General features: G+C 42.6%; 3 protein-coding genes across 3 annotated transcripts in view; 2 read left to right on the top strand and 1 right to left on the bottom strand.

Annotated features, from left to right (window-relative positions):
- The first annotated feature begins 3,593 nt into the window (after nucleotides 1-3,593).
- On the top strand, nucleotides 3,594-4,250 carry LOC134489955 (zinc finger and SCAN domain-containing protein 12-like). Its single transcript, XM_063292829.1, has one exon. It carries the CDS (start codon nucleotides 3,594-3,596, stop codon nucleotides 4,248-4,250), a length of 657 nt encoding a protein of 218 aa, XP_063148899.1.
- Nucleotides 4,251-5,888: 1,638 nt separating this feature from the next.
- LOC134489066 (zinc finger protein 501-like) lies at nucleotides 5,889-12,691 on the top strand. Its single transcript, XM_063291498.1, has 3 exons — nucleotides 5,889-6,079; nucleotides 9,803-11,281; nucleotides 12,269-12,691. The coding sequence occupies exons 2-3, from the start codon at nucleotides 9,847-9,849 to the stop codon at nucleotides 12,382-12,384; spliced, it is 1,551 nt and encodes a 516-aa protein (XP_063147568.1). The 5' UTR covers nucleotides 5,889-6,079; nucleotides 9,803-9,846; the 3' UTR covers nucleotides 12,385-12,691.
- An 8,994-nt stretch (nucleotides 12,692-21,685) lies between these two features.
- Nucleotides 21,686-27,897, bottom strand: part of LOC134489056 (zinc finger protein 91-like) — a 57,206-nt gene continuing 50,994 nt past the window's right edge. Inside the window, exon 8 of the mRNA XM_063291483.1 lies at nucleotides 21,686-23,246. Within this exon, the coding sequence (XP_063147553.1) occupies nucleotides 21,686-23,246 (1,561 nt within the window). The remainder of the gene's footprint in view (nucleotides 23,247-27,897) is intronic.

Here is a 27,897-nt window from a genome sequence, read left to right as displayed (position 1 = left end):
TTGCTGTTCGCTGCTTGGAGTTCTTTTATTAACCTTTAAAAAATCCACCATTATCCCCTTAGGCAGACAACATATTGCTCCACTGCTCAGTCACATGCAGCTGTACTCAAAAAAATGGAGCCAGTAGGAAAAAATGTGTTGTTTGGTAAAATACAATACATTTCTATTCCACAAAGAGAGAAAATGCAGTTTAGCAGCAGGGCCATTCATTCATTCATCTCCTGAGGGAATTTAGTGACATGAAACACCTTTCATTCCCTCCCTCTCTCCTTCCTTTCTTTTCCTTTCCACCACCACACCTGCCCTCTGAAATATGTGCCATCCTAGAGTTTTTTGGCCCAAGCCTGCTTTTCTTAAGAGCAGTTTCACAAAAGCTTATACCTTTAAATAACATCTGTTAGCTTGAAAAGATGCTGCCAGACTCCTTCAGATTTTGGGCTACTACCATAGACTAACACAGCTCTCCTCCTGAATTATCGTTTGGGTCAATCTAACAAAGAGAGTTTTACCAGGAGGTTTTGTGTGGTGGGTATGACTTATTTTTGAAGACCTGAACAGCCTATGTGTCTATTTGGTGAAACACACCAAATTTCAGTTTTTGCTGTGGTCAAGCAGATAAATGTGGGAAGACAACAACTGATGACTTTACATACTTTCCTGAAGACACTTTCTTAAGCACCACACAAACATTTTCCATTACATTCATTAGTTTCTGTCAATTCAATAGCAACATGCTGTTTCCATTGTTTTCCTCATGTATTCCATAACAAAGGAAAGGAGGAGGAGGAAGAGGAGAAGGAAAAATCCCAGGTTAATGAGACCACACGCTCTTTCACCCAAGTCCCAACAAGCACAGCCCTCTGGGGCATGGACAGTCTTCAATTCCTCCCAGGCAGCTGGGAAAGCAGACAAACCACTCTGACCAGCAGAGGTGAGCACTTCTCACTTATACTCACACAGCTTCATTAGGGTGCCAGAGAAGAGAGCTTTTTCAATATGGCATGAATGCAGCACACTTCAAAGCAGGAAAAGTAAGTGGCAGACAACAAAGAGCCTCCATAAAATCGGAGGGCAACAAGACGCCTTTGTAGTAGCCGCATCAGGACACAGAGCCTCACGGTTTGTTTCCAAAAGTCCATGGGTGCACATACAGGCTCAGTGGGCTTAGTGAAAGGTGCAGGGGCTCATTATCAATAAGCCAATGATGCTCATTTATAGTCCCAAGGGCCAAGAACGCAGAAAGAGCAGAAAACAAAGACAGCATGTGCTGGAACTGAGAGGTGCACTAAAGGGGCCATTCCCTTGGGACTTGGACTCCATCGACCTATGCCATTGTTGCTGAAATGCATTCTGCGGTTGCCTCCCATGGTGGTTGTGCCCACTGGGGACAAAGATTGGCTGAAACCAGAAAGCCCAAGAAGGGTCTCCAGTTCTCAAGCGGTGGTCAGTCTTGTCATGTTCCCCGTTTCAATGTGCATTGTACATCGTAACGTTTCGCATGTCAACTTGCTGATGCGTGTGTCGGTTGGGAGGGGAGGAGGTTTCTTCTCCTGGGTTTGTTATCTGTATTCAGCTGTATGGAATGTGTTTGGGTTATTTTGTGTGTTCAAGGTTTTCTTCCCAGGACATCAGCAGAAACTGTTACAGCACCTGCGGTGGGGAATTTGAAACGGCTGGGCAAGGGGAGGGATTACGTTTGCAACGAGGGTTTTTAGTTTGTATTTGGCGCGCTTTTGCTCATTCTCAGCTTTCTCTGTATTTGCATACTATTCTTTAATAAATCAGATATCATTAAGTTCCTGCTTGTGAGTCTGAGTCTATTAGAGTAGGCAATCATTACAAGTCTGCAGAAACTGAGGGAATAAACGAGCAACTAGAAAAACAGGATTATGCCTAGCCTGGATGAAGAAAGGAGATGAAGGGAAGGCAAGAGGGCAATTGGATGGAAAGGATCAAGGAGGTTACAGGATAGTCCTTGGAAGCGAAAGAATTTAGTGAAACAATAGCCAAATAAATGTAATAGGTTGAAGCTGCTCAACGTGAACTTACGTTGAGCAGCTCACTCCAGTTCCAAGCAAGTTTGAAAAGAACAAAGGCTTTCTGCAGCTTGGCGTTTTGTTTTGTTTTTGCCTTCAGAATGGTTTTTTGCCCTGCTGTGTGCTTTAATCCCTCTCCCGGTTTTCTCTAGCCTCCAAGGCAGAGCAGCCACTTCTAAAGGATTTCCTCCGCTTCCTTCCCGCAACCTGTTCTATACCGAGAACTGCGTTTACCCCACCTGCACTGCACACAGAATCCACCAGGGGGCTCCCTCTGCACAGAGAAGGGAACACCAAGCGCTTCAGCATTGGGCAGCTGGAGGGTGGGAAGGGAGTGACATCACTCAATCGTCCCTGTCTAGGACGCTGCACTCTCTCCCTTTAACCCTTTGAGCTACGCAGGAGTTTGCATAAAAGGGCTGTGGGAAAGTCTTGTAGAGAGGAAGTCCAGGCGTGCCCTGGGTGAGTGGGGCACCTCTTCTCGTGCAAAGGGAGGCAGGCGGGTCTCGTGCTGGGGAAGGAAGAGACACGTGCCAAGTCCTCATTCCAGGTTCAATCTTTTGAGTCCTGGGAGGGGAGTGACCGATTCCCATGGTCCCTGCCGCCCCTTTCCATGCACGTAACAGGCAGCGGGGAAAGCAGAGCTCTAGACCAGCGGTATTTCCCCCCAGGAAGATATCCAGGATCCCCAGGAAGGAGGAGGGGATCTGGGGGAGCCCTTCGCGCCCAATTTCCTGGGAGAAGCCCCTGAGTGGAGGGAGGGAGGGAGGGAGGGAGGGGGAGAATTTGCGTTGCAAATCTCAAGCAGGAAAGAGGGAAAAGTTTGCAAGGAAGGCGATGAAAAAGATTGTGCCTCCATTCTCACCATGTGCTGGATGAGGCTAAAAGAGGGTTGCATGCTCTGCAGTTCAACATGTCTTAGGAGGGTGAGTGAACCAGGACGTCATCCTCCGCTACCTTCTTTCAAGCCCTGTGTCTTATGTGAACTCAGCCCCTGCGGCTGGTGGAGATGTCTGGGCTCAGGGCATGTCGGGTGAACCTGCCTGCGTGTAATAGCGTGCCTTGGCTCTTCCAAAGGAAACCCTGAAGAAAGGGAACTGGAACATCCTAAGGCAGGGTCATTTAATTGGCATTTCATTTTATGTGAACTGAATTTTCATGGTTTGTTAACCTGTTTGGGGCGTGGAATGTTGTTTGAACCCTGCTTGTAGATAAATGTAGATCTAGGTTTTAAAAAGCAAGCCCTACCGTGTGAGAAAAAAGAAACAGAATGTTCCAAGATTCATTTATTGAGTATTCTGAGTCCTTGATAGAAGTCAATCCCATATTTTGCACCACACACAAACACATAGACACAGAGGACTTACCTGCTCAATGCCACTGCAATCCTATACCAGCTCATCTTCCTTCCATGGGGATGCGTGTTGTTCAATGGTTACATCTACCACTTTCTAATTCTTGGAATTTAATTTCTTTTCCATCTCAGATATACTAACTGGAAGCAGTTGGAAAATTCTTCCATACAGACAAAATTATTTCTTGGGCAAAGAGGGCTGAATGGCCTGCTGTGGCCATTTCTGCGGCTACAGGAACAGTCCTATGAATGTGAATGAAAATGTGCTTGGAGATCCACAAGATTCCTTGGACTCATTTGGAGTTGCCTTACAGGACAGAGAAAGAATGGAGACCCAACCTTCAGGAAGTGAATTAACTGGAAAAGGCCCTCCTGCTGTTCAGCCTGGCAGGTGTGGGAAGTTCTGGGCAAGAACTGGGCAGGAGATCCTGGAGGAGGAAACCATCCGTTCAGAAGGTCAGCCCTGGGAGTTCAGGAGCATCCGGTATCAGGAGGCTGAGGGTCCCCGAGGACTTTGCAGCCGACTCCACTACGTTTGCAGTCGATGGTTGAGACCGGAAAAGCACACAAAAGCGCAGATGCTGGACCTGGTTGTCCTGGAGCAGTTCCTGGCCCTCCTGCCCCTGCAGATGGAGAGCTGGGTGCGGGAGTGTGAGGCAGAGACCAGCTCCCAGGCGGTGGCCCTGGTGGAAGGCTTCCTCCTGAGCCAGGCGGAGGAGCAGAAGGAGCAGGTGAGAGACCTTCACGTTGGGAGCCAGAAGGGGTTTGAATGGAATGATAACCCCTCCCTACCAGAGTTCTCTGGCATTCATAATATGTGGAGATGTTTCACTCATTCTTGTAGGACCTTGTTCCGTTAACCATTCTAGAAGATAGATTTGGGGCAGCCGCTCCTTTCTTCCTTTCCAGCCTCGACTTGCTGGACAATGGGGCTTTGAAGTTGTGTTTAGAGAACAAGAATCCACTTCATGTTGTGTGGTGTCTATTAATTCTTCTTCTTTTCTCCTGCCTACTCTTTCAAGCCCTTTGCTGTGGAGATCAGAGATGCTGAGGGAAGGAGGAATCGATCAAGTCCTCCTCAGGAGCTGTTTTTCAGGAGTTTCTCTCAGGAAGATCCAAATCAGGACACCTCAGGAGGTAATACAAGGTCCTCCCATTCCCCAGAGAGATCCCAGCTGTCTCATCTTTTCTATGTCTTCTCTTCTGTAGAATACCTCCTCCTATTTCGTTAATCATGCATTTTAAAATTCTGTCTCCCTCACAGGGAAGAATAGAATGAAGTTGACTGTTCCCTATGGTGGAGCTGGAACAGTGCTTGAACCTCCAACTCCAGTAAGAGCAGGAAATTAGATTTGTATTCTCCCTTTCCTTCAGAAAGTCAAGGTGGTGTACGTAGCACTGTCCCCTTCCATTTTTCCCTCTTGTTTTGGCTGGGTTAGTTTTGTGTTCCTGAGCAACCTGGAATGGGGAATAGAAGATTCTAGTTGCTCTCAGTCAGCTTAGGCTCCTCTGAAGTCTGTTGTTGGGATACAATGGGTTGTAATTTCTATACTGAGATTCTTAGTAGAAACTTTTTTTTAAAGACCACTATTTAGCTCTCTTTCTGATACTTACTCTTTTACTATTAGCTTACAATAACTAATTTTTTTAAAAGTCCTTCAAGAGATAGGAATAACATTATCACAGCAGTAGCAACTGCGAACCAGAGACCCATTGTTTTTCTAATTCTTTGACTTGGAATTGTGCAAGGCTGCTCAAAAGAACGAAATACTCACACTAGTATATGACCATTTTTAAAAAGCCTTGTTTACAACCAGTGATAAGAAAAATAAGCCTATGAGATTAAAAGATAAGGCAGACTATTAAAATCCAATGAAGATGGCCAGATAGAATAGTTTCTAAGTAAAAATTGTTCTGAAAGAGCACCGATTCAAGGTACTTGGCTTGAAAAGTAATTTCTAATCCTCTGATTTGTGCCTGGATTTGGAGGCTGAGGCTGCAAAATGCAAAGGCTGCAAAGGCTTGGAATTGTCCTTCCCAGGAAATTTTCTCCGCCTTCTTATCTCCCGTTCAGCCAATGGGTTGGACTACTAGCAGCTTCCTTGCAATCTGAGGAGGAGCAGAAACTGGGTTGTCTCTCTCTGGACATGGATGGCAGCCCACACAAATCCCTGGCTGAGCTCTCCCAGCACTTTCATGCAGGTGTCGAGCATGGACAGGATTGCTTCTTCTGGGGACACCACACGCCATTTGCTGCAATGCTAGAAAGAATCCCCCACCCATTTCCTTCTGCAAACAGAGGAAGGATTGGAGTCACTGATAGGTGGGTTTCCAAGGCCCATCTGCCAGTTGATTCTCTCCAGACACTAGGAGTTTTTTGATGATGGATGGATGGATGGATGGATCTAGAAGGAAAGTGGGCTTACTTTCACTGAATGGCACAAAGTCCTGCAGAATCAATCAAGTTGATAAAACCTGCCTGAATTTGGGAATTGTGAACAATAGGACAGATCTTGCAAATCCTCCTGGGCCTGCTCTGTTCTCTTTTTTCTTCTGCAGGAGGGCCTTGTGTCCTTCGAGGAGGTGGCTGTGTGTTTCTCCGAGGAGGAGTGGTCTCAGCTGGATCCTCACCAAAAAGCGCTGCATTGGGAAGTCACGCTGGAAAATTGTAGGAACGTGGCCTCTCTGGGTAAGGGTTTGCTACTCTCCAATCAGAGGATTCAGGAAGACATTTTGTAGTGAGATGCCATCAACTTTTTTTTATTGTTGTTGTAATCTTATTAAAGAATTTTTATCAGAGTAAAACCAATACAAGTTTTGAAGGGGAGATCAAAAAATAAAGTAATAAGTGAATAAGAAAGAAGTATAAAGAGAAAATGAAAAAATAAAAAGTAATAAAGAAGTAGCTTCCGATCTTCTTAACAGCAGTTCTAAATGCAGTTATATTTTAGCCTCTCTCTCTAAGGTAACATCCTAGTTATCCTTTCTTATCTTCAAACCCATTGATCTCAAGTTTATTTTTTTCTCTTTTCAGCAAAAAGTCTATAAGGGGTTTCCAGTCCCTAATAAGTGTAGATATTGTCCCGTCTCTAATCAAGCAAGTCAATTTGGCCATCTCTGCAAATTCTGTCATCTTCACCAACCATTCCTGTGTTGTAGGTATTTCAGAGTCCTTTCATCTTTGTGCATATATGCAGTCTTGCTGCAGTTACCATATACAGAAACAATCTTCCATGACTCTTTTCCAGCTGTCTATCCATGAGTCCCAACAGAAAGTGTTCTGGTTTCAGCTGGATATTGATCTTTAAAATTCTCTGTATCACTGTATTTATTCGAATCCAACATTTTCTAGCTTTCTTACAAGTCCACCAAACATGATAAAATGACCCTTCATGTTATCCACATTTCCAAAATAAATTGAAGTACCTTTATACATTTCTGGTAATTTTTCTGGTGTCATATACCAATGGTACATGACTTTATAAAAGTTCTCTTTTAGATTATAACGTAACGTGAATTTCAGTCCTTTCAACCCCACATTTTCCCATTGCTCCATCTGTATATTATGACCAAAATTCTTGCCCATTTTATCATACATGTTTTAACCTGTTTATACAATTTAGCAATTACATGTTCATCATTTATATATAATTCAGGTTCAAATTCTGCCTTATGTTGTTCAATACCATAGGTCCTTTTATCTACCTTGAACTGCCATTCCTTGAACGGTCATTTATAATAGAAACCGACACTTCTGATGTCGTCTAGTGGTTAAGACAATGGGCTAGGAACCAGGAGACTGTGAGTTCTAGTCCCCGCTTAGGCATGAAAGCTGGCTGGGTGACCTTGGGCCAGTCACTACCTCTCAGCCCAACTCTCCTTACAGGGTTGTTGTTGTGGGGAAAATAGGAGGAGGAAGGGGTATTATGTATGTTCGCCACCTTGAGTTATTTATAAAAATAATAAAGGTGGGATGGAAAATAAATAAAAATAAATTAAAAAATAAACCTTTCTGATAACTGTAAATATGAAAAACATTGACAACTATTTCCCTCTGCCGTCAATTGCTCTCTCGACATCATTTTGTATTCCCCTTGCTCATGTTCTAATAGCTCTCAATGTGTTATCGATTAGTCTTTGCCTGCTGCTGCTCTTCCATAAAATGTTTCTTGTGCCAAGAACCATAAAGGGTTTTTTCGGGCCCAGTCTGGGTTTGTATCTCTTCCATATTCTCAATATGGCACTTCTAGCATTTTAAAATCTACATTAATCATAACTTTATCGTACCACAAATATCCATGCCATCCAAACCTCAGGACATGCTGATCAACATCTAAAATTCTCTTATTTCTCAGCAACACCCACATCCAAACCAAACGAAACAGCAGGCTGCAGTGTACAGTTTCAAATCAGGCAGACCTAATCCTCCTCTTTTCTTTGCATCTTGGACAATTTTATATTTAACCTGTGGCTTTTTTCCATACAAACCTAGATCTCTCTTTCTGCCATTGCTTAAATGGTACATCAGTTGTCAAAATAGGTACTGTTTGAAACAAAAACATCATTCTAGGCAAAACATTCATTTTTATCACAGAAATTCTCCGCAACAGTGAAGGTTTATTTATTTATTTATTATTCAAATTTCTATCACTGCCCATCTCCCCCCAAAGAGGGGGACTCTGGGTGGTTTACAATAAAACTCCCATTTTAACATATCCTTCTTAATTTCATTCCATATCTTAATTTTTTTGTGTGTGTCAGAAGAATCTACCAAGGAGTTCTGTATTGAAAGGATTTGCCGGTGACATCACAGTTGCCCGGGGGATGCCCTACGAGGCTCCTTTCATGTCCCTGTTATTTTTCCCACCAAAGTGGTACCTTTTTTTTATTTATTTTATTTATTTATTATTCAAATTTAATTACTGCCCATCCTCCCCAAAAGAGGATTTATCTACTTGCGTTTACATGCTTTCAAACTGCTGGGTTAACAGGAACTGGGACTAGTTGACAGGAGCTCACCCCGTCACGTGGCTTGCGCTCTCGGATTTTGAACTGCTAAGCTGCCGACCGTAATGTTCCTCTGACTCAGCGTCTTAACCACTGAGCCACCGCAGGCCCTTTTAACATAATTATTTTGAAATAACATGCAGTTCATATTGATCATAGTTATACCCAAGTATTTTACTTTTTTCTCAATCTTAAAACCTGTTGTTCCCATCAATTCTACTTGATCTTCCATTTTCATATTTTTGTTAACATCTTTGTCTTTTGATTATTAATCTTAAGACCCACTAAAATGCCCAATTTCTTTAATCTTTCATTAGTATTTCTATTCCCTCCAAAGAATCTTCCAAAATTACCACCAAATCCTCAGCAAATGCCCTCAGCAGTGGGGCAAAGGGCATCCTTACCTTGTCCCTTTTTGTATCTCACAAGGTTTGGTTAATGCTCCATTAACAATTTTTTGTGCTTTTTGCAAAGTGTAGATCGATTCCACCCATGTAATAAAATTCTGTCCGAAGTCATATCTTCCAAAATTTTAAACAAGAAAGTCCAGTTCTAAGATCACTGTGCCGCTTCTTTTTCATTATGTGGTTCTAATATTCCAAAATCTTCCACATATTTCTAATGTTACCTCTTAACTGTCTCTTAGGTCAATGGCTTTCTGCTTAGATGCACCCTGTGCCATCTCTCATCTGGTGAATTTTTCCAGTTCAATTTAAACATATCAGTGACAAACAAACTCCTTGGCTTGAGGAGATGCAGAACTCCATCACATTGATTTCAGCATTTTGGGCCCTGATGCTTTCCTGTCAGTCCTTTGAAGGATTGTTATTTATTCAGGCACTTGGATTAGTGACATGTCTTCCTTTTCATTTCTATCCTGAGCCTAGGGAATACGGGCAAAATGGTGCTGTTTTTCCATTGCAAACGTGCTGTTTAGGGTTAATAGAAGAAATCTAGGTTTTTTTCTCTCCAACCGTGTGATTTTGGCAAGAAAAAAAGAAACACAAATGGAAGGTAGTTTGGCTAGGAAGAAAAGGATGAGTTTCAAAAGTAATTTAGTTCTCACAGGTCTCTACTGGAATCGGACCCCCTCCAATAAATGTTAGGTTTTTCTCCTAATATCTCCTTGGATGTTCCCCTGGTTCTTCCTTAACTCTGAGCTGACTCTGGGTGGGATTTGAATAAATATGGATAATTATAAACAAAAAGGATGCTTTAGATGTTTTAAAGCTTTTATGCCTCATAAGTATAGAAATTATCATTTGCATACCATGCCACTATAAGCATGAAAAACAGTAATATATTGGAATTTGGCAAAATTTCAGAAGGAAATGCATATGACTTCCTACAGTTGGATCTTTTCCCCTAAATTTCCTATCATTTTAATTTCTCCTTTCCTTTGAAGGTAATAATGGGCAGGAGAATAAAGATTCCAGTGAACCATCCCAAATGATCAGGCAGGGAGATGGGACAGAGAAGCCTGCAATTCAAGTGGACCTAGGAAGGCATGAGAGGAACCAGTCAAATAATTGGAATACGGAAAGCTCATCTTCCATCGATGCTCAGATGCCAGACTTTCTCGACCAGCAAGGAAAAATAAAGAAAAAATATATTGGGAAAAGTTTAAGACTATTCAAAGACAAATTAGATGTAAATGAACACTATCCAACCCAAACCAAAGAAGATTATATATGCCAAGACAATGGAAAAAATTACAATTGGACTTTCACTCTTTCTGGTGAAAATGGGTCCCTTACCTATGGCAAAAAGATCCACCCAGAGGAGAAGCCATATAAGTGCACGGAATGTGGAAAGTCATTTACCTGTAGGAGTAAACTTACTCTCCATAAATGGATCCACACAGTAGAGAAGCCATATAAATGCATTGAGTGTGGAAAGGGCTTTGCTCAGAAGTATAATTTTAATTCCCATAAAAGGATCCACACTGGGGAGAAGCCATATAAATGCATGGAGTGTGGAAAGACCTTTATTCACAGCGGCCAACTTACTTGCCATAAAAGGATCCACACGGGGGACATGCCATATAAATGCATGGAGTGTGGGAAGGGCTTTAGCCAACTCAGAAATCTTACTTCCCATTATTGGATCCACACAGGGGAGAAGCCATATAAATGCATGGAGTGTGGCAAGGGCTTCAGCCGACTTAGTAATCTTACTTCCCATAAAAGGATCCACACAGGGGAGAAGCCATATAAATGCACAGAGTGTGAAAAGACCTTTATTCAGAGTGGTCAACTTACTCACCATAAAAGGATCCACACAGGGGAGAAGCCATATAAATGCATAGAGTGTGGAAAGGGCTTCAGTGAAAATGGGTCCCTTACATCTCATAAAAGGATCCACACAGGAGAGAAGCCATATAAATGCATGGAGTGTGGAAAGACCTTTATTAAGAGTAGTCAACTTAATTGCCATAAAAGGATCCACACAGGAGAGAAGCCATATAAATGCATGGAGTGCGGAAAGGGCTTCAGCCGACTGAGTAATCTTACTTCCCATAAAAGGATCCACACAGGGGAGAAGCCGTATAAATGCATGGACTGTGGAAAGACCTTTATTCAGAGTGGTCAACTTACTCACCATAAAAGGATCCACACAGGAGAGAAGCCATATAAATGCAGAGAGTGTGGAAAGGGCTTTATTCAGAGCAGTCAACTTAATTCCCATAAAAGGATCCACACAGGAGAGAAGCCATATAAATGCATAGAGTGTGGAAAGGGCTTCAGTGAAAATGGGTCCCTTATGAGACATAAAAGGATCCACACAGGGGAGAAACCATATAAATGTCCAGAGTGTGGAAAGAGCTTCAGAACAAGTGGTTACCTTACTTACCATAAAAGGATCCACACAGAAAAGAAACCAGGTAAATGTTTGGGGGGTATATAGAGCTTCAGGACAGTGACCTAATTTCCCATGCACTGATCTGTTTGGGTGAGAATCCATGTAAATTCTAGATTTAATTGGTTAAATTTATTCCATTCCTATTTATATTGACTAGGAAAGCAAGTGTTTTCCTCACAACTGGCAGCCCCCGAGAGATTAATTTACCAAGGAAAATAAAAGTGGGTACATGCTTTTTCAATTATGAACTGGATTTTTGAAGGTACTCTCATTTGAAGGTGGCAAATGCTATTGCCCATCAATAAGAGGAATTTTTTTTGTTAAGTTTACTTTGATTCCTGTTTCTATTTGGGACTCAATTCCAAGCAAATAGCCATTTTTGGCATCTCAGATTCTGGGCTATGCGGTTTTTTAAAGATGTCTTTATTGCATTTTTAGAAGTGAGCTTCCTGCTCCCGAATTGTTTGTTCTTTCCACTTGGTCATGGTTCTGGGAGGTACGTGAACAGGCAGACATTTAACAGGTGCTGCCTCCTAAAGCAGCAGAAGTAGCTGCATCTCCCTGATGCATCTCTTCAGGACAAAGCTTTATTAGTGTTGCTTCCATTATAGCAGACATACAGATAGAAATTCAGCTGATTCAGACACTTCCCGGAGTTTAAACTTTCCTTCTTTTGCCCAGTCTTCTTACAGTTGTTTCCCCCTCTCCTTCTCATTCCTTGATACACTCACAGTTTATCAGAGGACCCTACAATTTTCTTTCCTAACAAAAAGTTGGAAATGTCGCAGCAGGGAGATTCTGGGGTCTGGAGCAGTATTATAATCGAAAGGGAACTCAAGTTCCATCAAAGTGTACAGAGAGAGAGGGAATGTGATACTGAATTGTCCCATTGAATAATTGTGGTATTGAATTAAAACTGGCAACTAAGAGGATTTGTCCTTTGAATTTTTCATGACTTTCTTTTCTTTTTTCTTTTCTGTTCTGTTCTGTTCTGTTCTTTTGTCTCAAGTTAGGAATAATCAGGAGAATGAGAATGAAAGTGACTCCAGTGTGCTGATGTTGCAAACGATGAAGCAAGAAGGGAGATATTTGGAAATCAGTGGGGACCAAAATAAAATCCTATGATATTAAGAAAAGCTATTTAAGAGAACTACAGTTCCTCCTGACCAAACATCCAGAAATGAGAAGGGGTGTTGCCCCTGAGATGTGAAGATACCAAAACATAATCAGACTTACATCCACGGTGTAGAACCGAGTCAACCAGCATGAATGCCAAAGCGTGGAACCTTTTTCAGTCAAAGGCCTCTCCTTAAGTGAGAGAATTGCCACATACATATCAATGTCTAGTGTGTGGAAAGAGCTTCAGGATGAAGAATTCCTCTCACAAAAGGAGCCAGAATGAGGCGAAGCCCCAAAATGCACATGCAAAACACTTTCCAGCATCACGGCCATCTTTTGCCTTTCTGGGGTGTGACAAGGGCTAAGCAAAAGTCTAAATTTGATTGAAATAAAATCAAATATCAATGTGTTTACTTTCTAGGCATGTACTAAATTCTCTTCAGTTGCATTACAAATTAGTAACAGATGGAAATTGTTTGGAAGGATTTGTGTGGGGGACATACTTCAGGGTTTCAGAGGCGCATGCTTGTTTTAAGCTGTTTATTCAAATACGGTACTGCCCCTTGATCGTTCTGGTGATGGAATGGTGATTTTTGGGTTCGTCTGAAGAACCCATTTGCTTTGAACATTTCAAAGGGTAATAGATAAGACTGGAGCTCTCCCCCAGGTGTATCCCTTAGCAGCCAGGTGCAAGCAGAGAAAGGCAAGAAGCCCCCCAGCCAAACTGGAGGAGGAGGTGGTCAGTTGTGCACCCAATGGGAGCAGATACATACCAGCTAGCTCATATTTCTCTCCAGCAACAGCAGAAGTGCCCACCTTTGGGGGGTGTTTTGCCCACCCAAGGGTGTGAATGATCATTGTTTCCCAATAATCATGTAATTCTTTGAAACGTGTATAAAAGTTTAGTTCATTTGCACGCTTGGCGCACCTATGGAAATAAAGTCACGGGTGCCCTCTCTTCTGCAGAATAAAGCTATAAAACCGATTTCTGCCTTGCATGTTAACTGGCAAAGCATGCCAGGTTTTCAAAGAACCCAGTGTTCCTGGGACAACACTGGGTCCAACTGGTGAATAAAGAAATGGGCTGGAAAGACCAGAGAAGTTAACTCCATTCTTTTCAAATTGCTTTTTAATCACTCCCCCCCCCCATTCAAATTCTTTCCCTAACTGTAGCTAAATCTTTTTTTCTTGCATTGTCACCTCCAAATCTCTTCAGACCAGTAGAGTCTTCCACTCTTTTGGCTAGAACAAAATTTCGACTTCCTTTTGTCTGTTTATTCATGATCTAAAGATGGTTGCCTTATATTCTCCAAAGACCTTAAGCTTCCTACTCGTACTTCCTGAGGCGTATTCCCTAGTCGTGTGAGCCTCGTGTGGCGCAGAATGGCAGGCGGCAGTATTGCAACCGACACTCTCCCCACGACCCGAGTTCGATCCCGGCGGAAGCTGGATTCTCTCTCGGGCAGCCGGCTCAGGCCGACTCGGCCTTCAATTCTTCCGAGGTCGGTAAAACGAGCGCCCAGCTTGCTGGGGAAGGCAATGGCAAACCACCCCGCTAGAGTCTGCCAAGAAAACGTGAAAGCGGCGTCCCCCCAAAGGGCCAGAGATGACTCAGTGCTTGTACAGGGGACCTTTCACCTTTCACCATTCCCTACTCAACCTGTAAGGAAAACAGATTTTTTTTTCCTCATAGTATTTGCCTTTTTTTGCCTCACTTTTCACTCTTTGCCTTCCTTCCTTTTGTAATTCCACCTTTTCTCCAGTCACGTAGGAGAAGCCATTCTCCCACTCTTAATTTCTCCAGCATGGTGCCTTGTTCTGAGGTAAAATTTCTAGAATTTCCATGAGTTTGAGCTTTTTATTTGGAACTTGTTTTCTTTTGAACTTTGTTTTTCTTCAGGATCTTTTCTTCAGGATTATCTTCCATCACTTCAGGCCTGAGTATGCTAACAACCGCAAGACACAAGCTGTGTTTCAAAGAGAGCTCCTTGTAGTTGTTGTTTTTACCGCCCTGCCACTTCTGACAGGATTTTCCTCGTTTTTCAGGCCTCCTCGAATCTCCACAGGTCCTTCTGAGCAGCTGTTCTTGAGGAAAGTGAGTTTTGATCCTCCACAGAGATTTTCTCAATGTTCACAAGGTCACAGACGGTCCCTAGAGATTAATAAGAGGAAGATCTAGAAACTGCGATGTGCTGGAGATGCCACCACCTTTCTTAGACAGGCAATAAGTTAGTGGGGCCCTTTCCTTCTACTCCTGTTGCAATTGTTTATTTCTTTTCCATGGTGGCTCTCATTTTACAAAGTGGTGAGGTAAAAGAAAGCATGATTTAAACACAGTGCACCAGTCCTTGTTGTTAAAGTACAGGTTTCCTCAACATCCAATCCTTTCCCCCCAATTACCCTTTTTAATCCTTGTAATTTCAAATCGGTTTCCCCTGGTGCACAGCCAGTGAAGAAGAGGAAATAGCGCTGGTATCAATGAATCTCAGTCTCACAAGGTTTGCACTCTGCACAGGCAGAGACACTCAGTGAAATCTCGGTGCAAACTGGAAACACTGGATTGCAATGAGTATAAGGCTGTCAGAATCCATGATTCAGGTGGCCAGCGAAGCGTCGCAGCCCGTCATCGGCTCAGATACCTCCGAGGTGGACTCCTCGGATGAACCCCAATCGCTGGTGGGAAACGGGCAATGGCGCCAGCAGGCAGGCTGGACAGAAGGGGTGCAAGAATGCAGCAGTGAGTGGAGAGAACTACATGGTGGTGCAGTTATGGACTTTGGGTAGGAATAAGAGCGTGGATTTAAAAGCTCTGGTGGACTCAGTGTGTGCCAAGTGTTTGATCCACTCTGCCACAGTGAATGGGTCGGGGTTGAAGGTTCAGAAACTGAAAGGGCCCATAGTGTTTAACCAGCTGGATGGCTCTGAGGCTGCGGGGAGGCTATACCGGATCCATACTTTGGGTTCTATACATGGGAGTGCTATCCTTCCTAGACGCTGCATTACAATCTCTGCTATGAGTCCTGAGATTGGTGATCCCACGGGTGTTCCTTTGATTTGTTGCTATATTTGTTCATCAAACTGAAAGTAGGTAGTGAGGCAGAAGTTGATGAGGTCCATGATTCTGGGTATTTCTATCCTGGTGTATTTGACTAGGTTGGGTGTGTTGCGCAGAACTGCTGCCATGGATTCTTTCGCTAGCGCTGGGTCTATGGATGTAAAGAGTGCTGTAGCATCGAATGACACCATATTTTCATCTTCTATTTTTACGTCTTTGATGTTCTGGAGGCACTCTTGTGGGGAGTTGATAAGAGTATTCACTCTCCTTTGTGAGATGCCCAAGTTTTTTTGTAAGCCCTTTAGCTATGTTGTATGTGGGAGTCCCTGGTAATGATACAATTGGTTCAAGCGGTATGTCAGGCTTGTGTATTTTGGGGTGTCCGTAGCAGCGTGGGAGGATGGGTCCACTGCTTTTCATCTGCCTCTGTTCTTCTTTTGTGATTTGACCTTTCTTGGTAAGGTTGTTAAGAGTTCTTTTGAACTGGTTGTCCAGTTTCTGTATAGGATTGGTATTTACTGGGGTGTAGGTTTCTTTGTCCTCAAGTAATTCTTTGGCCTTTTGTATACATTACGATCTGTCCATAATGATGGTGGTGTGGCCTTTGTCTGCTGGGAGGATGATGATAGTTTGGTCCATCTTTAGGTTTTTGAGGGCTGCTCTGTCCTCTGCTTTCAGTTGGTTCTGTTTCCAAGTTCTTCTGGTTTGTGGTATGATTATCTGTTTTACATTCTCTTGGGTTTCTGTGGTAAGTCCTGTAGTTTTAAAAATTATTAATTATTATGCCTCTGATGGGAATAATAGTCACCTTTGGGGATGGCTAGTTCCCTAGGTTGGCCCTATTCTGCTTGCGGGTTATAGTGAACTTTTAGCCATCGGGTTCCTATCATATTTATATTTTATTACGTATTATATTTATTGTTTTATAGGGTTTTTATCTGTTTTATTGTAAAGTGCCCAGAGTCCCTCTTCTGGGGAGATGGGCGGCGATAAATTTGATAAATAATAAATAAATAAATAATTATTAGAGAGCCAGTTTGGTCTAGTGGTTAAGGTAACGGGCTAGAAACCAGGAGTCTGTGAGTTCTAGTCCCGCCTTAGGCATGAAAGCTGGCTGGGTGATTTTGGGCCAGTCACTCTCTCTCAGTCCAACTCACCTCACAGGGTGGTTGTTGTGGGGAAAATAGGAGGAGGAAGGGGTATTTGGTATGTTCGCTGCCTTGAGTTATTTATAAAAATAATAAAGGCGGGATAAAAAATAAAAAAAACTATTAACTTAGTCAATCAACCAAGCAGCAAACAACAGCCCAATCAAGGAACTCCCAAGGAGAGAACAACATCTCCACCAACACAAGCAGGACAAGCCATGATACATAAACAGAGAGCAAGTCCCACGCTTTTTTCACACTGAAGTTGTTGCCTAGTCCACCAATGAAATGTCTGCAAGAAAACAAGAAGGCTCAGAGAGCACCTAAGACTCCACAGTTCAACCCTGAGCTACAAATATTCTCTTCGGTTGATACACTGGAGTAACTTTAATTTTCATTCTCCTGAGTATCCCAAACTTGGGACAAAAAGAAAGAGAAGGGAGGGAGGGAGGGGGGGAGGGGGGGAGAAAGGGAGGTAATGAAAAATTCAAAGCACAAATCCTCTTAGTTGTCACTTTTAATTCACTATCTCAATTATTCAATGGGACAATTTAATATCACATTCCATCTCACTCTGTATACTTTGATGGAACTTGAGTTCCTTCTGGGTTATAATATTGCTTCAGGCTTCACAATCTCTCTGGTGCACCATTTCCAACACCTTGTGAGGACAAAGAAGTATAGGGTCCATTAATAAATTGTGATTGTATTAAGGAATGAGAAAGGGAGGGAGAAGGCCCCAGGTGTCCTAACTTAGAGCGACGTACCACGCTGAGACAATGAGTAGGTCTCTAGTGTTTATTGAAGGCTCAGAAAGTAAGAATCCTGCCAAATTGAAAGTGTGGGAAACCCACAGAGATAAATCCAAAACCCAAGGCGGGTCTGCTCTGAGTTTCTTTGAAGGACAGTTCAAAGCTTCTAAACTACGCATGCGTTTTCCCCCCTGGACAGGGGCCCCCTCCTGCTCACCATCAGTACTCATCACATCACCCTCCTCTCCAGATTCACATTCCATTTCAGCCCCCTCCCTTCCAGAGTTCCTCCCTCCCTCCAAAGTCTCATGAGAGTCCATCTCCTCCAAGCTCCCATGGGAACTGGGCAATGGTGGAAATTCTTCAAAGGAAAACTCTTCCAAGGACGAGTCTCTGCTGCTTTCCAAGTCTGATAACACTTCTGGCCCAGGTGGCTGCTTCTGGAAAATAGCTAGATGCTTAGAAGATTCCTCCCCACTCCCCCTTGGGAAATGCAAGCCTGAGGTGGACGGCTGAGGCTCCCCCTCATCCTCTTGCTCTGGCTTCCGGGCCTCTCGCGGGAGTGGAGGTTACCAACTTACAAACTCCTCTGCTTGGGATTCCTCTGCTTGATCGAGTGAGTAAGGAATCTCTGGGAGAGTATGAGGCTTGGGTTTGTCAGGAAAAAGCTGATGAGATCGTTGAACCAGTACTGGTGCATGTACATCTCTGGCATTTTCCCATGTTCTCTCTTCCTCAGGGTACCTTTTCCAGTGTATTAAATATTGGATGCCCCTTCCCCTCCTCCTAGAGTCCAGAATTTCCTTGACTTCGAATTCCTCCTCCCCATCCACAATTACTGGAGGTGGGGGGGGGCAGCTGCGATCGCAAGGCACGGGTGGTGGTGGAAAAAAAAAAGATATTCTCTTACTGATGGGCAATACCTGTCCTGTCTCAGGCCAAGCAAAGACAAGTACACAGAGAGGTAGTTGCAAACTTTTACTAGGTGAGTTTTAAGCAATAGTAAACAGCAGAGGGAAAAGTATGTGCAAACGCACACAAGAGCAATCAAGTCCCCACAAGTCCAGCAAAACTTGCCTAAAGAGAATTCCTTCGCTCTGCTCTCTTTGCTGCCTGCCAGGCTCTTGTGTTGGGAGGGGTGGTAATTCTGTGCCCTCATCTTCAGAGAATTGCCGCAGATGTCTCTGCTGATTGCTGCCCAGCCCCGCCTCCTCTCCCTGCTCAGGCAGCAGTTCATCTGGTGAGCGCACCTGTTCATTAACCACTTCTGGAGCTGGCTGCCCTTCTACATCTGAATCTGAGGCCACCATGACAATAGCATTGGACACCTTCACAATTAAAACAGCATGTTCCCGTTGCTTTTGTGTTCATTGGTAAATTCATCTCTCTGGGGCTGCCAGTTGTGAGGGTCAGCCTAAAAAAAACCTTGCTTTCCTAGTTCAGTATACGTAAATAGGAATTGCAAAGATTTAGCCAACTACTCTAAATCTAGATCTACTACTGTGGACAAGAGGACCACAGAAGAAATGGAGTAGCCTTTATAATTAATAGTAAAGTGGCTAAAGCAGTGCTTGGATACAATCCAAAAAACGATGGAATGATCTCAATTCGAATTCAGGGCAAGCCATCTAACATCACAGTGATCCAAATATACGCCCCAACCACAGATGCTGAAGAAGCTGAAGTAGAGCGGTTCTATGAGGATCTGCAGCACCTACTGGACAACACGCCTAAAAGAGATGTTATTTTCATCAGAGGAGACTGGAATGCTAAGGTGGGCAGGCAAATGACACCTGGAATTACAGGTAAGCATGGCCTGGGAGAACAAAACGAAGCAGGACATAGGCTGATAGAATTTTGCCAAGACAACTCACTCTGCATAACAAACACTCCCTTCCAGCAACCTAAGAGACGGCTTTATACATGGACTTCCCCAGATGGACAACACCGAAATCAGATTGACTACATCCTTTGCAGCCAAAGGTGGCGGACATCTATACAGTCGGTAAAAACAAGACCTGGAGCTGACTGTAGTTCAGATCACGAACTTCTTCTTGCACAATTTAGGATCAGACTAAAGGGATTAGGGAAGACCCCCAGATCAGCTAGATATGAGCTCACTAATATTCCTAAGGAATTTGCAGTGGAGGTGAAGAATAGATTTAAGGGACTGGACTTAGTAGATAGGGTCCCAGAAGAACTATGGACAGAAGTTCGCAACATTGTTCAGGAGGCGGCAACAAAATACATCCCAAAGAAAGAGAAAACCAAGAAGGCAAAATGGCTGTCTGCTGAGACACTAGAAGTAGCCCAAGAAAGAAGGAAAGCAAAAGGCACAAGTGACAGGGGGAGATATGCCCAATTAAATGCAAAATTCCAGAGGCTAGCCAGAAGAGATAAGGAATTATTTTTAAACAAGCAATGCACGGAAGTGGAAGAAGACAATAGAATAGGAAGGACAAGAGATCTCTTCCAGAAAATTAGAAGCATTGGAGGTAAATTCCAGGCAAAAATGGGTATGATCAAAAACAAAGATGGCAAGGACCTAACAGAAGAAGAAGAGATCAAGAAAAGGTGGCAAGAATATACAGAAGACCTGTATAGGAAGGATAACAATATCAGGGATAGCTTTGACGGTGTGGTCAGTGAGCTAGAGCCAGACATCCTGAAGAGTGAGGTTGAATGGGCCTTAAGAAGCATTGCTAATAACAAGGCAGCAGGAGACGACGGCATCCCAGCTGAACTGTTCAAAATCTTGCAAGTTGATGCTGTCAAGGTAATGCATGCTATATGCCAGCAAATTTGGAAAACACAAGAATGGCCATCAGATTGGAAAAAATCAACTTATATCCCCATACCAAAAAAGGGAAACACTAAAGAATGTTCAAACTATCGAACAGTGGCACTCATTTCACATGCCAGTAAGGTAATGCTCAAGATCCTGCAAGGCAGACTTCAGCAATTCATGGAGCGAGAATTGCCAGATGTACAAGCTGGGTTTAGAAAAGGCAGAGGAACTAGGGACCAAATTGCCAATATCCGTTGGATAATGGGAAAAGCCAGGGAGTCTCAGAAAAACATCTATTTCTGTTTTATTGACTATTCTAAAGCCTTTGACTGTGTGGACCATCACAAATTGTGGCAAGTTCTTAGCGGTATGGGGATACCAAGTCATCTTGTCTGCCTCCTGAAGAATCTGTATAACGACCAAGTAGCAACGGTAAGAACAGACCATGGAACAACGGACTGGTTTAAGATTGGGAAAGGAGTACGGCAGGGCTGAATACTCTCACCCTACCTATTCAACTTGTACGCAGAACACATCATGCGACATGCTGGGCTTGAGGAATCCAAGGCTGGAGTTAAAATCACTGGAAGAAACATTAACAATCTCAGATATGCAGATGATACCACTTTGATGGCTGAAAGCGAAGAGGACCTCAGGAGCCTTATGATGAAGGTGAAAGAAGAAAGTGCAAAAACTGGCTTGCAGCTAAACCTCAAAAAGACCAAGATTATGGCAACCAGCTTGATTGATAACTGGCAAATAGAGGGAGAAAACGTAGAAGCAGTGAAAGACTTTGTATTTCTAGGTGCGAAGATTACTGCACATGCTGACTGCAGTCAGGAAATCAGAAGACGCTTAATCCTTGGGAGAAGAGCAATGACAAATCTCGATAAAATAGTTAAGAGCAGAGACATCACACTGGCAACAAAGGTCCGCATAGTCAAAGCAATGGTGTTCCCCGTAGTAACGTATGGCTGCGAGAGCTGGACCATAAGGAAGGCTGAGAGAAGGAAGATCGATGCTTTGGAACTGTGGTGTTGGAGGAAAATTCTGAGAGTGCCTTGGACTGCCAGAAGATCAAACCAGTCCATCCTCCAGGAAATTAAGCCAGACTGCTCACTTGAGGGAATGATATTCAAGGCAAAACTAAAATACTTTGGCCACATAATGAGAAGAAAGGACACCCTGGAGAAGATGCTGATGCTAGGGAGAGTGGAAGGCAAAAGTAAGAGGGGCCGACCAAGGGCAAGATGTATGGATGATATTCTAGAGGTGATGGATTCGTCCTTGGGGGAGCTGGGGTTGTTGAGGACCGGCAGGAAGCTCTGGCATGGGCTGGTCCATGAAGTCACGAAGAGTCGGAAGCAACTAAATGAATAAACAACTAAATCTAGAATTTACATGGATTCTCACCCAAATGGATCTGTGCATGGGAAATTAGGTCACTGTTCCTCCTGATCTCTTTCCACACTCCATGCATTTCTATGGCTTCTCCCCTCTGTGGATCCCTTTATGGAAAGTAAGGTAACCACTTGTTCTGAAATTCTTTCCACACTCTGCACATTTATATGGTTTCTCCCGTGTGGATCCTTTTATGTTTCATAAGGGACCCTTTTTCACTGAAGCCCTTTCCACACTCCATGCATTTATATGGCTTCTCCCCTGTGTGAATCCTTTTATGTCTCATAAGGGACCCATTTTCACTGAAGCCCTTTCCACACACTCTGCATTTATATGGCTTCTCCCCTGTGTGGATCCTTTTATGGGAAGTAAGGGAACCACTACGACTGAAGCTCATTCCACACTCTGTGCAATTATATGGCTTCTCCCCTGTGTGGATCCGTTTATGGAAAGTAAGGTAACCACTTGTTCTGAAATTCTTTCCACACTCTGCACATTTATATGGTTTCTCCCCTGTGTGGATCCTTTTATGTTTCATAAGGGACCCTTTTTCACTGAAGCCCTTTCCACACTCCATGCATTTATATGGCTTCTCCCCTGTGTGAATCCTTTTATGTCTCATAAGGGACCCATTTTCACTGAAGGCCTTTCCACACACTCTGCATTTATATGGCTTCTCCCCTGTGTGGATCCTTTTATGGGAAGTAAGGGAACCACTACGACTGAAGCTCGTTCCACACTCTGTGCAATTATATGGCTTCTCCCCTGTGTGGATCCTTTTATGGGAAGTAAGGGAACCACTACGACTGAAGCTTGTTCCACACTCTGTGCATTTATAAGGCTTCTCTCCTGTGTGGATCCTTTTATGGGAAGTAAGAGAACCACTACGAATGAAGCTCATTCCACACTCTGTGCATTTATATGGCCTTTCCCCTGTGTGGATCTTTTTATGCTCAGTAAGTTCACCGCTCTGAATAAAGGTCTTTCCACACTCGCTACATTTATATGGCTTCTCTCCTGTGTGGATCCTTTTATGGGAATTAAGGTGACTGCTCCGAATAAAGGTCTTTCCACACTCCATGCATTCATATGGCTTCTCTCCTGTGTGGGTCCTTTTATGGCAAGTAAGTTCACTACTCTGAATAAAGTTCTTTCCACACTCCATGCATTTATATGGCTTCTCCCCTGTGTGGATCCTTTTATGGGAATTAAGGTGACTACTCTGAATAAAGGTCGTTCCACACTCCATGCATTTATATGGCTTCTCTCCTGTGTGGATCCTTTTATGGGAAGTAAGGGAACCACTACGACTGAAGCTCATTCCACACTCTGTGCATTTATATGGCTTCTCTCCTGTGTGGATCCTTTTATGGCTAGTAAGTTTACTGCTCTGAATAAAGGTCTTTCCACACTCCGTGCATTCATATGGCTTCTCTCCTGTGTGGGTCCTTTTATGGCAAGTAAGTTCACTACTCTGAATAAAGTTCTTTCCACACTCCATGCATTTATATGGCTTCTCCCCTGTGTGGATCCTTTTATGGGAAGTAAGGTAACCACTACGACTGAAGCTCATTCCACACTCTGTGCATTTATATGGCTTCTCTCCTGTGTGGATCCTTTTATGGGAAGTAAGGTAACCACTACGACTGAAGCTCATTCCACACTCTGTGCATTTATATGGCTTCTCTCCTGTGTGGATCCTTTTATGGGAAGTAAGGTAACCACTACGACTGAAGCTCATTCCACACTCCATGCACTTATATGGCTTCTCCCCTGTGTGGATCTTTTTATGTCTCATAAGGGATCCATTTGCACTGAAGCCCTTTCCACACACTCTGCATTTATATGGCTTCTCCCCTGGGTGGATGCTTTTATCAGAAGTAAGGGATCCATTTTCACAAGAAAGAAGGAAAGTCCAATTGTAATTTTTTCCATTGTCTTGGCATATATAATCTTCTCCTTTGGTTTGGGTTGGATAGTGTTCATTTACATCTAATTCATCTTTAAATTCTCTTACACTTTTCCCAACATATTTTTTCTTTATTTTTCCTTCTTGCGCAAGAAAGTCTGGCATCTGAGCATTTATGGAAGTTGAGCTTTTCATATTCCAATTATTTGACTGGTTCCTCTCATGCCTTCCTAGTTCCATTTGAATTGCAGGCTTCTCCGTTCCGTCTCCATGCCTGATCATTTGGGATGGTTCACTGGAATCTTTATTCTCCTGCCCATTATTACCTTCAAAGGAAAGGAGAAATTAAAATGATAGGAAATTTAGGGGGAAAGATCCAACTGTAGGAAGTCATATGAATTTCCTTCTGAAATTTTGCCAAATTCCAGTATATTACAGTTTTGCATGCTTACAGTGGCACGGTATCGAAATGATAATTTCTGTATTCATGAGCCATAAGAGCTTGAAAAGATCTAAAGCATCTTTTTTTGTTTATTATTATCTGTACCTATTCAAATCCCACCCAAAGTCAGCTCTGAGTTAAGGAAGAATCAGGGGAATATCCAAGGAGGTATAAGGAGAAAACCTAACATTTATTGGAGGGGGTTCAATTTCAGCAGAGACCTGTGAGAACTAAATCAATTTTGAAACTCATCCTTTTCTTCCTAGCCAAACGCCTTTCATTTGCGTTCCTTTTTTTCTTGGCAAAATCACAAGGGTCGCAGAGGAAAAAACCTAGATTTCTTCTATTAACCCTAAACAGCATGTTTGCAATGCAGAAACAGCACCATTTTGCTCCTAATCTCAAGGCTCAGGACTGAAATGAAAAGGAAGAAAAGTCATTAATCCAAGCACCTGAATAAATGACAGTCCTTCAAAGGACTGATAGGGAAGCATCTGGACCCAAAAAGCTGAACTCAATATGATGGAGTTCTGCATCTCCTCAAGCCAAGGAGCTTTTTGTCACTGATATGAAATTGAAATGGAAAAATTCACCAGATGAGAGATGGCACAGGATGCATTTAAGCAGAGAGCCATTGACCTAAGAGACAGTTAAGGGATAACATCAGAAATATATGGGAGATTTTGGAATATTAGAACCACATAATGAAAAAGAAGCGGCAGTGATCTTAGAACTGGACTTTCTTGTTTAAAATTTTGGAAGATATGACTTCGGACAGAATTTTATTACATGGGTGGAATCAATCTACACTTTGCAAAAAGCACAAATAATTGTTAATGGAGCATTAACAAAACCTTGTGAGATAGATTCTTCTGACACACACAAAAAAATTAAGATATGGAATGAAATTAAGAAGGATATGTTAAAATGGGAGTTTTATTGTAAACCACCCAGAGTCCCCCTCTTTGGGGGGAGATGGGCAGTGATAGAAATTTGAATAATAAATAAATAAATAAACCTTCACTGTTGCGGAGAATTTCTGTGATAAAAATGAATGTTTTGCCTAGAATGATGTTTTTGTTTCAAACAGTACCTATTTTGACAACTGATGTACCATTTAAGCAATGGCAGAAAGAGAGATCTAGGTTTGTATGGAAAAAAGCCACAGGTTAAATATAAAATTGTCCAAGATGCAAAGAAAAGAGGAGGATTAGGTCTGCCTGATTTGAAACTGTACACTGCAGCCTGCTGTTTCGTTTGGTTTGGATGTGGGTGTTGCTGAGAAATAAGAGAATTTTAGATGTTGATCAGCATGACCTGAGGTTTGGATGGCATGGATATTTGTGGTACTATAAAGTTACGATTAATGTAGATTTTAAAAACCATTATGCTAGAAGTCCCATATTGAGAATATGGAAGAGATACAAACCCAGACTGGGCCCGAAAAAACCCTTTATGGTTCTTGGCACAAGAGGCATTTTATGGAAGAGCAGCAGCAGGCAAAGACTAATCGATAACACGTCGAGAGCGATTAGAACATGAGCAAGGGGAATACAAAATGACGTCGAGACAGCAATTGACGGCAGAGGGAAATAGTTGTCAATGTTTTTCATATTTACAGTTATCAGAAAGGTTCAAGGTAAATAAAAGGACCTGTGGTACTCAACAACATAAGGCAGAATTTGAACCTGAATTACATACAAATGATGAACATGTAATTGCTAAACTGTATAAACAGGTTAAAACATGTATGATAAAATGGGCAAGAATTTTGGTCATAATATACAGATGGAGCAATCGGAACATGTGGGGTTGAAATGACTGAAATTCACGTTACGTTATAATCTAAAAGAGAACTTTTATAAAGTCATGTACCGTTGGTATTTGACACCAGAAAAATTACCAGAAATGTATAAAGGTACTTCAATTTATTTTGGAAATGTGGATAACATGAAGGGACATTTTATCATGTTTGGTGGACTTGTAAGAAAGCTAGAAAATGTTGGATTCGAATAAATACAGTGATACAGAGAATTTTAAAGATCAATATCCAACTGAAACCAGAACACTTTCTGTTGGGACTCATGGATAGACAGCTGGAAAAGAGTCATGGAAGATTGTTTCTGTATATGGTAACTGCAGCAAGACTATTATATGCACAAAGATGAAAGGACTCTGAAATACCTACAACACAGGAATGGTTGGTGAAGATGACAGAATTTGCAGAGATGGCCAAATTGACTTGCTTGATTAGAGACGGGACAATATCTACACTTATTAGGGACTGGAAACCCCTTATGGACTTTTTGCTGAAAAGAGAACAAAATAAACTTGAGATCAATGGGTTTGAAGATAAGAAAGGATAACTAGGATGTTACCATAGAGAGAGAGGCTAAAATATAATTGCATTTAGAACTGCTGTTAACAAGATCGGAAGCTACTTCTTTATTTTTATTTTTTCATTTTCTGTTTACTCATTTCTTTATACTTCTTTCTTATTCACTTATTACTTTATCTTCTTTATCTCCCCTTCAAAACTTGTATTGGTTTTACTCTGATAAAAATTCTTTAATAAGATTACAATAATTAAAAAAAAATACTGTAGTTGATAGCATCTCACTACAAAATGTCTTCCTGAACTTTCTGATTGGAAAGTAGCAAACCCTTACCCAGAGAGGCCACATTCCTACAATTTTCCAGCGTGACTTCCCAATGCAGCGCTTTTTGGTGAGGATCCAGCTGAGACCACTCCTCCTTGGAGAAACACACAGCCACCTCCTTGAAGGACACAAGGCCCTCCTGCAGAAGGAAAAAGAGAACAGAGCAGGCCCAGGAGGATTTGCAAGATCTGTCCTATTGTTCACAATTCCCAAATTCAGGCAGCTTTTATCAACTTGATTGATTCTGCAGGACTTTGTGCCATTCAGTGAAAGTAAGCCCACTTTCCTTCTAGATCGATCCATCCATCCATCCATCATCAAAAGACTCCTAGTGTCTGGAGAGAATCAACTGGCAGATGGGCCTTGGAAACCCACCTATCAGTGACTCCAATCCTTCCTCTGTTTGCAGAAGGAAATGGGTGGGGGATTCTTTCTAGCATTGCAGCAAATGGCGTGTGGTGTCCCCAGAAGAAGCAATCCTGTCCATGCTCGACACCTGCATGAAAGTGCTGGGAGAGCTCAGCCAGGGATTTGTGTGGGCTGCCATCCATGTCCAGAGAGAGACAACCCAGTTTCTGCTCCTCCTCAGATTGCAAGGAAGCTGCTAGTAGTCCAACCCATTGGCTGAACGGGAGATAAGAAGGCGGAGAAAATTTCCTGGGAAGGGCTTTTTTCAGCCTTTGCAAAGCTGGATTGTTTGGCCTCCAAATCCAGGCACAAATCAGAGGATTAGAAACTACTTTGCAAGCCAAAAGTGCCTTTATTCTGTGCTCTTTCAGAACAATTTTCACTTAGAGACATTTCTGTTTGGCCACCTTCATTGGATTTCAATAGTCTGCCTTATCTTTTAATCTCATGGGCTTATTTTTCCTATCACTGGTTGCAAACAAGGCTTCTTAAAAATGGTCATATGCCAGTGTGAGTATTTCGTTCTTTTTGAGCAGCCTTGTACAATTCCAAGTCAAAGAACTACCAGATAATGGGTCTCTTCAAAGCTTTTATAAAAACTTAGTTATCGCAATCTAGGGAGAGCAACTAGCACAAGGAGAGTTAAGTAATGGTTTTAAAAAATATTTCCTAATAAGAATCTCACTTGAATCTTCTATGTTTCTCAGGAATACAAAACTAACCCAGCCAAACAAGAGGGAAAAATGGAAGGAGACAGTTGTCATGCTCCCCGTTGCAAGGCCTATGGGCATCACAATGGGAAACATGCATAATAGGAAGAGAACAGCATAATCCCTAAAGCACCCATGTCTGGAAGGAAATCACGACACAAAAGGGAAGACCCTCAGATCATATTAACAACCATTAAAAAGGGACAAGGGAACCAACACATCATTTCACAGGGAACACAGTCACAC

Source organism: Candoia aspera, chromosome 2, assembly GCF_035149785.1.
Source record: "Candoia aspera isolate rCanAsp1 chromosome 2, rCanAsp1.hap2, whole genome shotgun sequence".
NCBI lineage: Eukaryota > Metazoa > Chordata > Lepidosauria > Squamata > Boidae > Candoia > Candoia aspera.
Note: the sequence above shows the minus strand (reverse complement) of the source record. Positions and strands in the feature narration are given on the sequence as shown.

Excerpts from the sequence above, each read along its gene's own strand:
- LOC134489066 (XM_063291498.1), top strand. The coding sequence starts at position 9,847 with ATGATCAGGCAGGGAGATGGGACAGAGAAGCCTGCAATTCAAGTGGAC. Across the intron at positions 11,282-12,268 it reads CCACACAGAAAAGAAACCAG|TTAGGAATAATCAGGAGAAT; the intron begins GTAAATGTTTGG and ends TTTTGTCTCAAG.
- LOC134489955 (XM_063292829.1), top strand. The coding sequence starts at position 3,594 with ATGGCCTGCTGTGGCCATTTCTGCGGCTACAGGAACAGTCCTATGAAT.